The 17534-nt window shown below is 39.6% G+C and overlaps 1 protein-coding gene across 4 annotated transcripts; it reads left to right on the top strand.

Moving 5' to 3' along the window:
- Positions 1 to 94: 94 nt before the first annotated feature.
- On the top strand, positions 95 to 16973 carry cep152 (centrosomal protein 152). Of its 4 annotated transcripts, none has more exons than XM_026919717.3 (29): positions 95 to 831; positions 1041 to 1143; positions 5358 to 5464; positions 5563 to 5620; positions 6064 to 6375; positions 6498 to 6660; positions 6795 to 6935; positions 7144 to 7283; positions 7374 to 7574; positions 8188 to 8335; positions 8708 to 8799; positions 8898 to 9061; positions 9203 to 9407; positions 9509 to 9616; positions 10201 to 10331; positions 10421 to 10549; positions 10681 to 10816; positions 10924 to 11109; positions 11227 to 11499; positions 12525 to 12656; positions 13018 to 13415; positions 13538 to 13733; positions 14435 to 14510; positions 14606 to 14773; positions 14940 to 15021; positions 15130 to 15212; positions 15310 to 15466; positions 15621 to 15727; positions 15852 to 16973. In XM_026919717.3, the coding sequence occupies exons 2-29, from the start codon at positions 1054 to 1056 to the stop codon at positions 16688 to 16690; spliced, it is 5022 nt and encodes a 1673-aa protein (XP_026775518.3). In that variant the 5' UTR covers positions 95 to 831; positions 1041 to 1053; the 3' UTR covers positions 16691 to 16973. The 4 variants fall into 4 exon arrangements, with proteins under 4 accessions (XP_026775518.3, XP_026775519.3, XP_053092911.1 ...); XM_026919718.3 differs by having other exon boundaries at positions 6501 to 6660; XM_053236936.1 differs by having other exon boundaries at positions 10924 to 11499.
- Positions 16974 to 17534: the final 561 nt, after the last annotated feature.

Below are 17534 nucleotides of genomic sequence, written 5' to 3' on the forward strand. Positions count from 1 at the left end.
GTGTGAAGTGTATGTTTTATGAGAATTTATGTTTGGTGGAAATCTATTGCAAAATGTAAGATTGTGTTGTATTAATAGATTTATGGCACTGGTTCTAAAAGTGGGTTCTGTGATAGATATCCAAGGAGCATTTTGACTGGTCACTGACTCCAGTCTACAACAACTCAAAAACAAGTAGGCTGATAAATGATGTAGACTTGCCTCTAATGTAGACTGTGTTGCAGGAATAAGATGATGTATGACTCCAATAAGGAGCCAGAATATTATTTTACTTGTTTATATAATGAGCCTGATAATCTGTACTGATTGGGGTCGAGGCATTAATTTTACAGTTAAAGGCAGTCTCTGGTTGTAAAGAAAGTTAGACAGCCTCTGATTTATGGTGTATCATAGTGTATTGTGTAAACGCTTTTGAGACTGCGGAAGACGTCATCATCCAACCAGCCAATGAGCTGCCAGGATTTTGCCGCTGTTCAGAGCGCCATGTTTCAAGAGTGACGCCTTCAGTGTATTTTAGCATAAACACAGTGTGGCTAGTTTTAACCAGATAATGAGTTGGTTATTGACTTCTGTAACGTCGACATGAGATAAAGTCGAGCACTCGAAGAGAAACTAGGGTTTTTATTACTGAGGCTTTACAAGTTTAAAGTTTATGTTTAAAAGCTTAGCTAGCTGGCTGTTTGTCGTTGGCTTAGTTACCTGCTGAATGCGTTGACTTGACTGCGATGCTAACAGCTACCTTAATGTTTATAAACTGCATTACCGACTGAAAGAGATGAAATTACGGAAAATTTTGGATAAAAGTTTGGATATTTTATTCCTGTGTTAGAGGTAAGCGGTAGCTCTGTCTGCTCTCTCGGGAATGATTGTTATTGCTAACTGGGGGCTAGTATTTAAACAGGAGAAGACTGACTTTAGATCACTAACTGTAGATTTCTGATTATGGTTATAAAAACACGGACCTGCAGTAATAACTAGGAGCTAATAACGTTCTTCCAGGTTGTTATTCAGACTGCTGGACAATATTTCTCTTTTTTTAGACGCTAGCTAGTGATGTCCATCGATTTTGATAGCGCTGCTTTACAAACGCAGCAGGAAGAGGAGGAGGAATATGATCAGGAGGACTACGCAAGGGAGCAGGAGGTAATTTAATATTTCTCTATCACAACATGTTGCCTGGCACTTCACTAAACATCACTAAACCCCCATCCTGGCAGTTAACACACACACACACACACGCCCCTTGAAAGAAGCCCAAACACACACCGGTGTGCTGTTAAACACACACTGCAGCCTGTTGGTATGTATGTGTGTGTGTGTGTGTGTGTGTTAGCTGTGTTCATCTCCCACAGGAGGATTATACAGGCTATAAGGTTGTCACCATACCATTGTTTTAATCTGACCAAAACAACACAACGGCAAAAACAAAATAAAAACACACTTGTCAACGTTTCTTACATTGTCTGTATTGCAGTGTGTAACAATATGGATGCTAACATTTTGCATTTGTTTCTTGATATTTCTTTGTTTCTAGAAAAATTAAAATACTCACATACATTAATGAAAAATTAATCTCCTCACCTGTATTTTGTGAATGCACTACTCATCCCAAAAGCGAAGACATTTTCCCCACTGGGTTTCTGTAAACTGCATCAATTTATACTTCATAATTTTAGGTTTTGTTGCCAGTCTGGTGTATTTAATTTTCAGTGTGTTAGCAAGCTCATTTAAAAGGTAGACTACGTTTAAAAAAAAAAAAAAAAAAACAGGCTACAGAGTATTCATTTGTTGTTTTGCTTTATATGCTTTACTGAGGGCACACATGAATTCCTTGTGTGCACAATTTCATTAATATACACAGATCAGCCATAACATTAAAACCATCTGCCTAATATTGTGTAGATCCCCTTTGTGCCGCCAGAAACAGCTCTGACCTGTTGAGGCATTGACGCCTGTGGATGTCAGCATGCTGTGGTATCTTGAACCAAGATGTTAGCAGCAGATCCTTTAAGTCCTCCATGGATTGTACTTGTTTTTTTTTTAGCACATCCCACAGATGCTCGATCAGATTGAGATCTGGGGAATTTGGGGGCCAAGTCAACACCTTGAACTCTTAGTCATGTTCCTCAATCCATTCCTGAACAATGTTTGCAGTGTGGCAGGGTGCATTAACCTGCTGAAAGAGGCCACTGCCATTAGGGAATACCATTGCCATGAAGGGGTGTACCTGGTCTGCAACAATGTGTAGGTAGGTGGTACGTGTCAAAGTAACATCCACATGAAGGTCAGGACCCAAAGTTTCCCAGCAGAACATTACCCAGAGCATCACACTGCCTCCTCTGGCTTGCCTTCTTCCCATAGTGCATCCTGGTGCCAGCTCTTCCCTAGGTAAGCGACACACGCGCTCCTGGCTGTCCACATTATGTAAAAGAAAACATGATTCATCAGACCAGGCCACCTTCTTCCATTGCTCCATGGTCCAGTTCTGATGCTCATGTGCCCACTGTAGGTGCTTTCGGAGGTGGACAGGGCTCAGCATGGACACTCACCCGTCTGCGCAGCCCCATACACAGCAAGCTGAGATGCACTGTGTGTTCTGATATCTTTCTATCATAGCCAGCATTAACTTTTTCAGCAATTTTTGCTACAGTAGCTCTTCTGTGTGATCAGACCAGACAAGCTAGCCTTCGCTCCCCATGTACATCAGTGAGCCTTGAGTGCCCATGACCCTGTCGCCAGTTTCCCGGTTGTCCTTCCTTGGATCACTTTTGGTAGGTACTCAACACTCCATACTGGGAACACCCCACAAGACCTGCAGTTTTGGAGAAGCTCTGACCCAGTTTTCTAGCCATCACAATTTGGCCCCTGTCAAAGTCACTCAGATCCTTACACTTGCCCATTTTTCCTTCTTCCAACACATCAACTTCCAGAACTGACTGTTCACTTGCTACCTAATATATCCCACCCCTTGACAGGTGCCATTGTAATGAGATAATCAATGTTATTCACTTCACCTGTCATTGGTTTTAATGTTATGGCTGATTGGTGTATAGGCATAATAAAACATCAGCACTATTTAAATAAAGATTGAATGTATGAAATATGGTGGAGTGAGGGTGCCAGTGTGAAATAAATAAATGATGCACATAAACAATTAATTAAATGGTGCTTTAAAAAACAAATAATCAATTGATTAAAATGATAAATAAAACATAATTAAATGGAATATGTAATTGTTACTTCAATGTTTTATTTAATTATCTTTGAATTTCAATATTTTACTATACATTTATTTCATACTGATGCTTGAGTACATGAAATAATTAATTCTGTCAACAGCTTCCATCAAAGGAAATGGGGGAGCCTAACGCTGATTGCATTATCTATTTGGTTTGATGCCTTTTGCCTGTAGCCCTGCATGGTGTTATCTGTCGGTTAAATGGCTGCTCTGGATATGTGTGTAAGCTTTGTCAGAAATAGCCCCTGAAACAAACGTCCAGAATCACTGAGCATTTCAGAACAGTGAGGTGTGATGTGAAAGTGCACATTTTACTGTTGTCCATTCACATAAAATGGCAGAGCTTTGACCTATTTGAGGGTGTTGACAAAAATCACATTGTGTAATTGGGAAACACAGATTTGAAAGTTTGAGCTCAATTAAAATGTAAATGCTTCCTAACTCTTGTTCCAAGCTATGATTTAAACTTTAATGGAAGACCTAATTTAAAAATGTAGATAAATGTTAATCTGAGTTAATCCCTAAACACTGATTCTGTATAAACAGCTCTGCATGTTAAAAAGCAGCTCCAACTGACTGACCTGTTGATCTATTTTAATGACTGAGTAGCTGAGATACACACGTACTATATTTGCTGTCAGTTCAAACCCCAACCCTCCTCGCTTAACGTCGCTAACTGCTTAAGCTGGTATTACTGTTGCTGTCTCACCTCATGTAGCGTATAATCAATTAGACATGATTGCAGTCATTTTAATTAATTATGCAATAAAATAATTTTTATGTTTTGATGATTTAATTATACGTGTAATTTACATAGTTAAATAATCCATAACTAAAAGCTAGTGGTGTAAATTGCACTGAATAAATATTTAGAACTTTTGATAATTTGTCCAACACTAGCTTGTATATGTTGTGGTGATAGTGATATCTCTCTAATCTGTCTCGAACAGATTTCAGTATAAAGTCAAGCCTGCTGGTGATTGCATGGGTGCTGTATGGAGTTTGATAGATATTTCAGGTTCATATTAATTATAAAAAATAATTAATGTACTGTATATATCGAGTATAAAAAAGAGTGGAAACCCTATTAATCAACCAATAAATGTGTTAAATCAACTGTGTCTGCTTTATGCACTTGATTATTTTCAGTTAGTAGAACCCCTGATGTGTGTTTGTATTTAAAGACCGCATTCTTCCAATCAGATGCACGTAGGCTCTGACTCATGCTTAAGAAATCTGTTGCACGATGGACCTGAACCATTATTGGCTGAAGTGAAGAGCTGTCAGGCGTGTCTGCTATGACTCTATCAGCATGTGCTTGTTTTCCCTGACTGACTTTCTTTCTAAATGGAGAGATGGAAGAAGCAAAGCAATACTGTCAGCTTACAGGAGGATTTGTTCTTTGTGCAGTGGACTGTATTGCTTATGTCTGATGTTTTGACTGATCTAGGAAAGGCTTTTGTAAGGGTTGATATAGTGTAGAACTCCAGGTTATTTGCCTAGCAGGTTTTGTAAAATATTTCTTTCTCCGCTGCAGGGGAGGCATGTTTCTGCTCCAGTTAACCAGACTGTATGGCCAGAGCCTGACAATAGGCAAGCTTCAGGCCAGGACAGTCTGCTTAATCATATGACTTTGTACAGCTAAACAACGGGAACTTGGAAGCCCGTGATTTAGTCACAGCTAACTTCTGTGACTGTGGGGTTTCTTTTTAGCCTAAATGCATGAGCATGAAAGTGTTTTTGTGTGTGAGGCGACTGTGGAAGACGTCAGGTTGATTCAGCACTCTTTATGGAGAGTAAGTCTGGTTTACCCTTTTTTTCCCCCCTTTTCTTTCAGAAAACCCTGTTGTGTTATGCCTGTGAATGACTATTTACATACTGTATGTTACCTTATGTTAACATTATTTTTTTCCCCCATGTGTTGGTTTAATTCTCTAGTATGGCACGTAGTCTTCAGCAGTACCTCCGTGTAGTCTAATGACAGGTCTGTTTGTGTAGAGAAACTGGTTGGTGGTGTTTTTGTCAGCAGTTGCTATGGTTACCTATGTGTTGTCTAAGAGTTGCCATGCAATTTTGTGATTCATTGTTTTATTAATTCTGAATAACTTGTGTCCTTTAGCTGCATAAGCTCTTGACTGACCTCCCAGATGATATGCTGGAGGATAGTCATGACTCCTCGCCAGAGCTGGACTACTCAACCTGCAGTCCTCAAAGAGACAATGACCGGTACAGGAAGAGGTTTACTCTCAGTCAGCTAAAACAACACTTTTAACAACATTTGTTTTGTCTTTCAGAAATTTATAAATTGTTTTTATGTATTTTAGACCACAGCATGCTTGGAATGGACAGTCTGATCAACCACAACCTCCTTCTGCTGAGACGGTGAGTTTATAACTTTTAATTCAGGTGTTAGTATGACTGTAGTGCTCATTTAGTCACTCATGACAGATAAAGAACATGTTAAAATTAAATATTTAATTATTTTTGTTTCTAGAACATTTTCCATGGCTCTTCTGCAATGCTTTTCATTTCCTCTCCAGTGTGACTTTGCTATGTTTAATGTCCACAAAACTTAGATCATTCATTTATGCACTTTTTTGCACTAGTTTCTTAAATGTAACATGCAGAAACAGATTTTAAGTCCTGTCTGTGGCAAATTTTTAAAAATTTCGATTTTTTTTTTGGGAGGGCATGTGCTGGACACAGGCAGAAATATAGCTTATGTGCTGTGTAGATTATCAGCTTAAACTGTTTGTAAATCCTGGCATTTTTAATAGTGAAATGGTTATTCACAAGCTCTCTAACAATAGTTTATCTTTTTAAAGAATCCTGGGGATGCCTATGACCAGTCCGACCATCAGGGTTATATGTATGACCATAGCCGTAGTCATGCTCATCACCTCCAGGGTAGGACAGAACATTTAACCCATGGCTGGGATACACATCAGGGCCAGAACTTTCAGTATGAGTCTGGAGAATACGTCTACTCCTCTACTGGAACAGCAGAATCTAATGGTACCAACAACAACTCTGCTGAGGAGGACTATGATCAGGAAGCTTACCCACACACAGGTCATCACTCTGGACCAGATGGCCAAGACTATGGAGAACATGCCAATGTCAGAAACTACTTTCAGGTAACTGTTAAATACATACTGGATGCTTTTTCTGTTATTAGATAATGTTTATATACATATACAATAGGATATAAAATGAATATGAAACTTTTCTTTGGTTAACACATCTGCAATATTTCTAGAAGTTTGATAATGGCATAACTAATGGCCAAGATGTCGACTGTTACAAAGCCAGCTACCAGCCACATAAGCCAGCAAGACAAGCAAATATGTTCAACATTCAATCATCTCATCAAAATGGCCACTTTGACCAGCTGCAAAGAGACTTTCTTGATTCATCACCAAGTAAGTCATGTGGAGAAAAAAACAGTTACAGACACAAATCTCTCTGCAACTGCTTTTAAATATATTTAGCACTGACAGCACAAATTTGAATGGTTAAGGGAGAAATTTTAAATGTCAGATGTTTCATCTTCTAGCTAGTATTGATGCCCAGGAATATGCTCAGCTGAAGATTTTAAACAAGGCTCAACTGAGGCAGATTGAAGATCTGGAGCAGAAACTGGAAGATAGCAGGCGTAAAATGAGATATCTTGAACATCAGTTTGCCATTGTAAAAGGTAAGCTAATGTTGGAGGGATGCCAAAACGAATTTTCCAGGGTTGTCAGGTTCTTGGAGCCTTTTTACTATGAAACTGAGCATAGTAGTATGTGGTTGATGACCCTGAGGTCTATTTTATGATGTTGAAATTGAGCCTAGGAGAGCTGTGATTAAATACTAAGAGTTTTTTAAATGAACTTTTGTATTTTTACTTTGCTTTTGCCCAGATGAAAAGGATGGGCTGACATTGTCACTGAAGGAGTCCAGTCATCTCATAGAGGAGGCAAAAGAGAGGGAGTCTCGACTACAAGCGAAAGTCATGTCTTTGGAGCGACAGATTCAGACCCTTACAGAGAGAGAACAGGAGGTAAACATACAGCATCGTGAATCATGTATTGCCCACAGCACGCAAACTGTGTGTCTGTAGCTGAGCAAGAGCCTTGTTTTGATTGTGTAGAACATGAAGAAGCAGTGTGCTGCAGAGGCAGCAGTAGACAGTCTGCAGCAGCAGATGGTGGAGCTGTGTCGCTCTGACACGCTGACACGAGCACGGGAGCAGCATGACAGAGACATGGCTGCCATGAAGGAACAGTATGAAGCTAGAGTGCTTGCCCTACAGCAAAACTTAGACACACATGGTCAAAGTCTGGAGGAGCAGGTTAGTCCATTTCTGAACCATCCCATCCCTATTATTAGTCATTTTATCAGGTAAACTCACCAAATAGGTGCACTTGTACAGCTATGCATAATTTGTCACCAAGCACATAGCGGTGCTCTGAGAAAGGTCTACCAACCAACTTATGTCTGGTCTGCAGTGGTCTGTAGTCAGTAACTGTATACCTATATGATAGCGCTACTAAAGCCAGTAGGTTTAGTTACACAGTAGATATACCTAATAAAGTGACAATTATTTTGTGTGATGAACAGCTACAAAACTCCTGGATTAAAGTTCTCCTCTTGCACTGTTCTCTTTGTGAGCAATATATTGTGATGGTCTTAGTGCTAGAGAGCAGTAATCCCTTGTGTGATGTTTACTGCACCAACCAGTGTATATGCTTATCTGATTTGAGTAATATGTTTAAATCCTTTGATTAGTCACAAAAACAAAAGTTTAAAAATACTGAATGCTTTCACTTTTCAGTAGAGGGCACTACAAGCCCTTGTTGACCTTGGGTTCTAAAGTTGCACAAAAGCAAATAGGTGTGTGTGTGTGTGTGTGTGTGTGTGTGTGTGTGTGTGTGTGTGTGTGTGTGTGTGTGTGTGCATGACAGGTGCAGGTGGCCCAGAGGCTGCGGGAGCAGGTGAGGCAGCTGGAGAGGCAGAGAGAGGAAGAGCAGGTGGACCGAGCTGCAGTCATCAATGCCCTCACGCAGCGTTTGGAGGAGAGCCAGCAACAGTGTGCCAAGCTGCTTCAAACTGGTGTGTGTGTGTGTGTGTCATATTTCTGTGCAATGTTAATTCATTTGAATCATTTTACCAAAATTTAAATGTGGTTTATCAGTTACCCTTAAAAGGAGTGTAACTCAAAGGTCATTTTGTGTGCCATATGTTGTGAATTTGTAATTTTTTTTTCCTCATGAAGTCCCCTCTGCTGCACGGTTGATTGCTATCACTCTGTTAGCCTTTGTAGAAGCTTGCAATATTCAAATGAACACACTAATAAACCAGTGTATTTTGTGACCATCAGAGAGGTTTTATGTAAGATTTCTGTAGGCATTTAGATAAACAGATAATGGCATGGCCAAGAATTTCCACTGATGCTGCCAGTTTTTAACCTGCTGGTTTTTTTAGGGTGTGTGCAAGAGATGAGCCAGATGCAGATAAAACTACAGCAGGCCCAGTCTAGTCGTAACATAAGTGAGAACATGAACAAAGTGCTGCAAGTAAGTGAACCAGTTCTCCTTCTTGCTTGTGCAACTCATCCAAAACACAGTAATATTGACCGGGTTCAGTTTTGTAGTTACTCCTCGTCTCTCCATAGGAAGAGTTAAATGAGTTGAAAGAGCAGATCACCCTGTATGAGTCTGCTGTGAAGGTTGGAGCAGTTTCTTTTGACTCAAACCCAAACTGGGAAAATCAGCTCTCTGAGTCCTACATAGATCTTGGCATTAAGAAAGTTAACTGGAAAGATGGCAGAAAACACAGGTAAATTGTTTTGCAGGATGTCTCAGAAAATCAGAATCATTTAATGACATGGTTGGATTCACGGTTTCAAATGTGATTAGATGAACAGATTTATTATTTTTTTTAAATAGCATGGGCCTGTTATTTCTCATTGTTTTTCAGCACTCCTGTCCTGTCAGACTCTAGCCTGCCTAAGGAGGACTTGGTGAAAGAGCTGAAGACTGAGCTGCAGCGGTGTCTAGTGCAACTGAAAACGAAAAGAGAGAAGATCTCCCGCATACAGAAGGAGCTCCACATCTCACAGAATAATGTGGAACAGCTACAGACCCAGCTAAAAGGAGCTGAGAAAAATGCTAAAGACTCTGTGGTGAGGACTGTCTCTTATGTATGTGCACAGTATTTGCTATACATAAAAATAAGTCTGTGGTACTATAAACTGTGTGCTGTGTACACTCATGATTGTTGCAGGTGAGAGAAAGCAGCCTAGAAAAGCTTTTGGAGCAATCAAACTTGACCCCTCACAAAGAGGTTGCAAGACTGGAAGAGGAACAACAACAACTCCTGAAGCGAGTAGAGGTCTATATGCAGCAAAATCTTTTTGTTTTTGTACTCTTGTGTCATGTGGCAGTATGTGGTTTCCTCAATATATTATTCATAACAATCAGGCGTTAACCTTTAATTCCACAAATTTGATCTTGCTTTGAAAGGGGCCTTCAGAAAAAGATTTATAAAAGGGTCATGGCTCTGTTGGAGGCCATGCTAATAGCACATTATGCAGAGAGCTCATTTTCCAGGATTTATTTTTTTCGGCTGTAATGATGATTTATTAGTCACTCTCAGCCACCAAGACCTATTCCTTTGATGCATTTTAACAAAAAATAAGCCTAATTATTTAACCATTAATGTTACTTGTGTCTCATCATATATTATATTTGAATGCAGTGATATCACCTAGAGAATATCCTCAATCTCATGCGCATGTTTAAGAGAATGATAGTTGAAAAGACCTCAGGAAAAGTCTTCATGTTTATTTACTGCCAGTGTTTAGAAATCATTGACAGTAAATTATAGGAAATGATTGTATGCGCAGATTTTGGATTGTTCTACACAGGTTTTATTGTTTTTGCATTTAAATGAGGCCTGTGGTATTTCAATGGCAGACACTCGAGTTGAGAAATAAGGAGCTGAAGCAGAGTGAGGAAAAGGTGAAAGCAGCTAATTCTGAGCTCTGCACCAAGATGAGAGAGATGATTCAGGAGCTGGACCAGGAGAAACAGGAGGCTGCAGAGAGGTAAGACACTAGTGGCTCCTTTTAAAAAGGGAAACATGAAAAACGATTTAAAAGATTTACAAGATTTACAATTGGTGGGTTGTATTCAGGTATGAGAGAACCCAGCAGCAGTACAGAGATGATGTGGTTCAGCGCGTTCGTGCAGAACTCACCCAGGAACACACAGCTCACATCGAGCAGCTTACTGCCCAGCATCAACAGCACATCCAGCAGCTGGAGTAAGTGACTTATGCTCAAAAACACCTACCAAATATTGTGCAGGTTTTCTTTTTGTCACTGTTATAAGTACTATATTAATTATGCTCCTAACGGTTGTGTAAAATAACTTTCTCATGCGCCCTCTACACAGATCTAAATTAGCTGACCTGAGTCAAGAAGTATTAGCTGTGCAGGAATGTTACCTCTCTGTTTGCAAGGAAAAGGATAAACTTGAGGAAAACCTTAAGAGCAGAATTGATGAGGAGAGAAACCTGAAAGACATCGAGGTGATCTATTTCATATGGTCCTGTGCCATATAGTTGAGTTACATGTTTATTAATTTTATATCTCCCAAAATGGATAATAAACATTTCATTTATTTTATGCTCTGCAGGTAAAGAGACGACAGGAGATTGAGGAGGCTCAGGAGAAGCAGAAGGCAGATTTTGTCTCCCAACACCAGGAGGCTGTTGCCCAGCTTAAGGCTCAGTGGACCAAAGACAAAGAGGCGGAGATACAGTTGCAGGTCGCTAAGCAGCTAGCCTCTGCCAAAAAGAGCTGGCAAGAAGGACAGCAAGAAGTGGGTGGCAAATTTACTAAATATAATGGACTTGTAAAAATTACAAGCAATTTTTTCAGCACAGTGTTGGTTTGTGTATTTGTGCTTGAGTATGTGTCCTTAATCTCACTCACTCAGTTGGAAAAGAAGTGGGAGCGAAAACTGGAAGAGGCCATGAAAGAAAGAAAAAAAGCCAAATCTACAGAAACGCAGGATGCCTCCTCTCAGACAGACACTGTGGATTCTGTGACCCAGCTTCTCTCCCTGGAGCAGCTGGAGGACAGACTCCGTGCCCAGAGGATGGCGCTGCAGCGAGAGTCAGACAGCAAGCTTACCAAAGCAGTGGAGGAGGCAGTGAGAGGCAAAGAGAGAGAGCTGCAGCAGAAACATGTACAGGATATGACATTGCAGGTCTGTTTCACCCAGAATTTATATCAGGCTCTATTTTGGATCAGGCAGTCAGTTGCTGGTATAACACCAGCTTATGAATAATAAGCCTATGTTCCTCTTTCAGCTCTTCAAGCTATTAACTAAATATAGCTAACAAAATTGTGCTATCTATTATAAATACGATTAAATTACTGTTGTGCCTGCTAACTAATAGAACCAACATATGTCTAACAGAACTAATACGACCTTGAATCTAACTGGTCAGAAGATGTTGACTAATATTCTATAGTTCTGGCTATAATTTATATCACAGATTTATATTAACCTGTTTGTTTTAACACATTGTTGTATCTATACTAATTAAATTGTATGGCAGACACATAATCTAGGCCTAATAATGAACAGATTTTTAAGTATTACTTAAAAAAAAAGTATAATGAACAATATATAATCTTTGATAGTGTACTTTGATTTGCACTTTACAAATTCTTGATTTTGCTGATGAGGAAATGACTATAATGCAAGTGATAACAGGAACTAACCTGAAACGTGGACATTCTATAACATTTAATGTAACTATAAATGGTTAAAAAATTACCTGTTCATTAATAAATTAAACAATTTTAATAATTGGAAATGGGCTGTGGTATAAGAGAAATAAAACATTTTGCAACATGCTGTTATAGGAGTATAAACAGCCACCCTGTTGATGAATTTTATTTATTTTTTTAATAACCACACATTGTCATATTGTATTCCTTACTTAAATACCACTCTCATCAAAACTGTTGCCATCATAGTGACAAGGAATTTGCTGATATAAATATGTTTACACTACTCAAACCTATAAGTAAACACACAGAATCTTTGCCCCTCCTGTTTGGCATGTTGTAAGTATGAGTTTATTAAATGCACCAATGGTCACAAAATACCGAGGGCCTTATTTTTGCACTTGCACCATGACCACAAAAACATTTTAATCCCATAATTTTTGTGTAGAGTCTTGGGATCTCATTACACTACTTCCTCCTTTGTCCTCATTGCAGGTTGAAATGGCTGTGTCTAGGGCTCGTAATCGCTGGCTCCAAGAGATGTCCTCCCTCCCTGAGTACAAAGCCAGTTTGCAGACAGAGAAAGAACAGTGGGAGACGCTACAACAGCAACACATTCAAGAGCAGGTAGGTTGATTTTAAAAACACACAAAAGCTGAAATTCAATTCCAACAACAAACCAGCTAGAACTACATTAAAAGAATGTGTCAGGCTATCATTAAAGCTTCAGGTCTATATTATATAGACTATATTTTGGTGAATGTAGAATTTAAGGAAAAGCAAATTAACAACCACTTGGTTGTACACTACTGCTGCAGTCTCTTTTGTATGTTAAGAAATATATCATTATCACCTTGAAAAAACCTGTTAATTTTTAACATTATTAATTAAAAGGTAGTATTAGTTAAAAATAAAGAAATTAGTGTTGCTTAAGCGGAAGACCTATTTATTAGCTTATGTAAAGGCCCTTTATATCTGCATCATCCAGGTGTCCTCAGCAATAAAAGCAGCTGAAGACAAATGGCAGGAGACAATGAGTAGAAAATGCAAGGAACTAGAGGACTATGTGCGCAGAAACCAGGAGCTTCAGGAGCAGGTGAACTGCTTGAACATGCAGCTGGAGCATTCTGGTGAGGAGCAGAAGGCACTCCTCAAAGCTGAGCTCTCTGCAGCCAGAGCTTTGTGGAACACTGAAAAGCAGGAAGAGATTTCATGCCTTAAGATGCAACTCCAGAGGGACCAAGAGAGCCTAAAGGAAAAGCATCAGGCACAGCTGGAGAGAAAAATAGAAGAGACTCGGGAGGAGACTCTCAGACAGGGGCAAGCACATCTACAGGAAACCATGCGGAGCAAGGAGCAGGAGTGGAGGAGTCAGCAACAGCTCCAGTAATGATCAAACCCCACTATGACTAATGAACATTAAACTAAGCATAGTGTTGCTATCGTGTAAAGATATACACACTATTTGCTAAACCGCACCAGTACTCACAAAACAAACTGTTTTTGAGGTTGCGGGAGGAACGACAGCAATCGATGGAGGAGGTGCTGGCCGAGTTAAAGGAGGTGCTGAAGGAGGTCCAGGAGTGGAGAGAAGTTGCTGAGGAGCAAGGTAGCAGGGAAAGAGGCGTGAGAGCCAGACTGAGGCACATGTGCAGAGAGGCGCTGGCCGAAGCTGTAGCCAACACCAAGCAGGAGTCGGTGAAGGTTTGTTATGTTATCTGGTTCAGTGTTTGGCGCTGCTCTAGCACAAAAATAATCAATATACAGTTAACAGCAATCCTTCTTCAGCCCAGCTCCTTTGAAAACATATCAATCTAATCTAAATCTACCACATCTGTAGCATATGAGTTACAACCAACAATCATTTCATCACATTTCCCTGTACTGGAAAATGTGTAGAAAAATGTGCAGAATGCTTTAATTAATTACTCTGTCAGACATTTTTGCATATTAAATGTTAAATTTGTATAAATCATCCTTTCAGGGATAGAACTACTTTTTCAATAGGGAAAAAATCGTGGTTATACTGCATGTTACCAGTGTAATTGTGTTGGTCTGATTATGGATACAACAAAGCCTTAGGGAGAGCATAAGTAACTTTGTATAACTGTAGCTTTGATTTCACATTATATATTTAAAACTGAATTCAGCAGTTTGCATAGCAAATTTCAGGTAAATTGATTTTCTGTATAGTAACGTATAAGTTAGAGTTCTTGTTTGTCGTAACTGCAATATGCAGATACATATGTAAATACTGTGAATAGTATTTTTTTTTTAAGGTTGAAAATGCTGGAGTATTCCTTAAAATGCAATGTATTATCCTGTTCTGACAATGATTTTGTGTGATATGTGTGACGTATGTTGTCATGTATAGTTTCTATATTACTATATATTTTATGCTACAGAGCAGCGAGGAGAAGTTGCGGCATGTGCTGAAGGAAACCCAAGAGCAACATGAAAAGGAGCTCAATCATATACGTAGTATGTGCACTCATACTGCTAGAATTCCTCTTATTCTTTGAGATCATAAATTTTTTTTTTAGGTGGAATGGACACTTACATGTTGTACTTCGCAGGCTCCTTGGTCCAAAGGAAAGAAAGTGTCTGTAGCGGCAAGAGTTGTAATGACACCATAGGCAGACTCCAGAAGAAGAGTCAGGAGCTTCAGAGGCATCTGGAGAAGGCCTGTCGTCAGCTCCAGCACACGGTCCGAGAGCACAAGAGCACGTTGCACAAACTCAAAGGTCCTTAGTACTCTGCTTTAGCTTTCACATGTCCCGAATATGAACATAAATATTAACATTTTTCATTGGCACCTTCTCTTTTTTACAAATGTGTACATTTTGGTTAGTAATCTACTGTGATTTAATTTGTAATTTATCTTTTTTCTTTTTTTTTAAACAATTTTAGAAGAGCATGAAGAAATTTTGCAAAAAGAGAAGGAAGCCCATGCAAAAGCGGTGGAGCAGGCTAAATTGTCTGCATGCAAGGAGTCAGTGTTTGTACTTTTTTAAAAAGTTTTTGCCTGATAAAATATAAACATTTGTCTCCATTTGGCCTACCATGCACGGTTGATTTTTAGGTTTATGATCTGTTACAGTGGTGCAGTCAGTCAACAAAATCTTCATGCTGGCCTTGAAGAAATGAATGAACAATATATGAAAGCTGTGCAAAAAATAAGAGGTCTGTGTATCTTCTGCTATTTATGGAGTCCTGTTTTTAAAGTTTTGTTGAACATTATTGGCCTTGTGTCTGTAGTTAACACTGTTGTGTTGTGCAGGTGACATGCTGAGCTACATGCAGGAGAGCAAAGAGCGAGCAGCTGAGCTGATCAGAGCCGAGGTCCTGAGAGAGAGGCAGGACACGGCCCGCAGGATGCGCAGGTACTACCTCACCTGCCTGCAGGAGCTCCTGGAGGAGGGGGGCCAGGCCAATGGGTAAGAGTTTCATTTAACCCTGGTTTTTTTTTGGGCTTGGGTTTTTTTTTTTTTTTTTTTTTTTTTTGTGATGGACCATTCTTCCTATCAGACTTTTTCATCCTTTTTACCGTTGCCTTATCAAATTTTGGTTGTCTGCCTCTTTAAAACCCAGTGCTGAGAAGAAAATCATCAATGCTGCCAGTAAACTGGCTGCCATGGCCAAAGTGCTGGAGACACCTGTAGCAAAAAAGAAATTTCAAAGAAATCAGGATGTACAAGGTATAGGTTGTTTACTATATTATTATATTTGTTTACTGTTTATTATTTACATTAGTAGTAGGAGTAGTAGTAATCATAATGCATTTAAATAGAAACCTCATGTTTATTTTTATGTTTATCACAGAACCATCATCAAACTCTAAAGTTGACCATCCTGCCAAAGTGTTGTGTGCTGCATCAAGCCAAAGCCATTCTGCCAGAAAGTCCCATAAAGTTTGCAGGAATGAGCAATGGCAGCAGATGAAGGTCCTCACTGAGACCAGCTCTGCAGCCCAAACAGCCAAAATGAAAACTACAGGCAAGGCCTCTCAGCCTGACTTTAAGTCTGTGAAGACGAATGCTGCTAATGGTCCTGAAGTAAAAGAACCTGCCACCCCACAGACACTCCACTCTTGTGATCCCAAACCCTTCTGTGATTTTGCTTCATCTAGTGCACATTTTAGTACTGTTAGCTCTGTTAATGTGACATTGAGGAAGCATAGCAGGGAGGAGTACCTGATGGGGACAGAAGCTGGAAAAGCCAGTGAGCGTTTTACTCCTCAGGTGACTGCTGAGTCTTTCCTGATTGAAGAGGCGCCTGTGAGAGATGATAGCCAGAGTGACTGGAGTTTATCCAGTAATGGATCCACTTTTACCAACAACATACATCTAACCTCCTCCTACCCCAGCAAAAATCCAGGGCCAATGAACTCATTGACTGGCCCTACTGTCGATGATCTGGACTTTGGAGGCATCATAGGTGATAACTCTGATGTAACTGTTTACAAAGAGATTGCCAGAAAGCCATCTGGAGTGAAACCTAAGAAGCATGCAGGCATTAAAATGACTAAGAGCAGGGAGCCAATCCCAGGCTCAGAGGATGAAGCGATCCGTAAAGCATGTCCTAAGAGTTTACTCTCACAATTCAAAATATGTCAGCAGGACAGTGGGTTTGACAGCCCAGTGTCTCTGATTCAGAAATAAAATGGTGCTGTCCTAATAGATTTTATATATATATTGTGTGTGTGTGTGTGTGTGTGTGTGTTTGTTAGCCAGTTTCGCTGTGATTTGACTGAATATTGATGTGTTAAGTGATTGTCAGGATTTCTTAGTTAAACTGTTTTTGTACTGCCTTTTGTGAATTAAAGTTTAAACACCTCACTAAAATGTCTGATATTCCAAAAACCTTAATGCTGGTCATATGTCTGAAAGCATGCAATTTGCATTTAACATGCTATTTTAAATCCATTAAAATATTTATACTTTAGACACTTTGTCAGTGTTTTCCTACTCACATTATGCTGATTGCAGTTTGACTGGACTTAAGGAGCAGTAGTGCATACATAACAGTATGGTGTAGTGACAGTTGCTTTAGACCTAGCACAGCCATGTACATTCCATCACAAACTCCACCCACTCAAAGTTTAAGCTGAACAATGTGGTTGCCATGTGCCAGAAGAAGCTGCAGACTGTCAAATCTGTAAATAGTTGTTTTCACACTCTTTATCTTAGGGTATTTCAGCTGGTCATGTAGTTTACTTTGTTTACTTCCAAATTGAGTGTTTATCTATCAGCACCAACTGGAGATTCAAGATCCTTAAATTGTTAAGCGTGTAAATAAAGAGCTGCAGAGTATTAATTGCACCTGTGCTGCATATCTCTGTGACTTTTGGCCTAGACTGTAGAGTAGAGCGAAACTAGAGAAGACTAACACTTGGCTTTTTGAACAGCTAAATGTTTTAAGTGTTTTAATAATTATGAAATACAAACTTTCAGCAACAAGCTGGTGTGTGTCAGTGCTGCATGTTTCCTGTTGCTGGTCTACATG

Source organism: Pangasianodon hypophthalmus, chromosome 9, assembly GCF_027358585.1.
Source record: "Pangasianodon hypophthalmus isolate fPanHyp1 chromosome 9, fPanHyp1.pri, whole genome shotgun sequence".
NCBI classification, from domain to species: Eukaryota; Metazoa; Chordata; class Actinopteri; order Siluriformes; family Pangasiidae; genus Pangasianodon; species Pangasianodon hypophthalmus.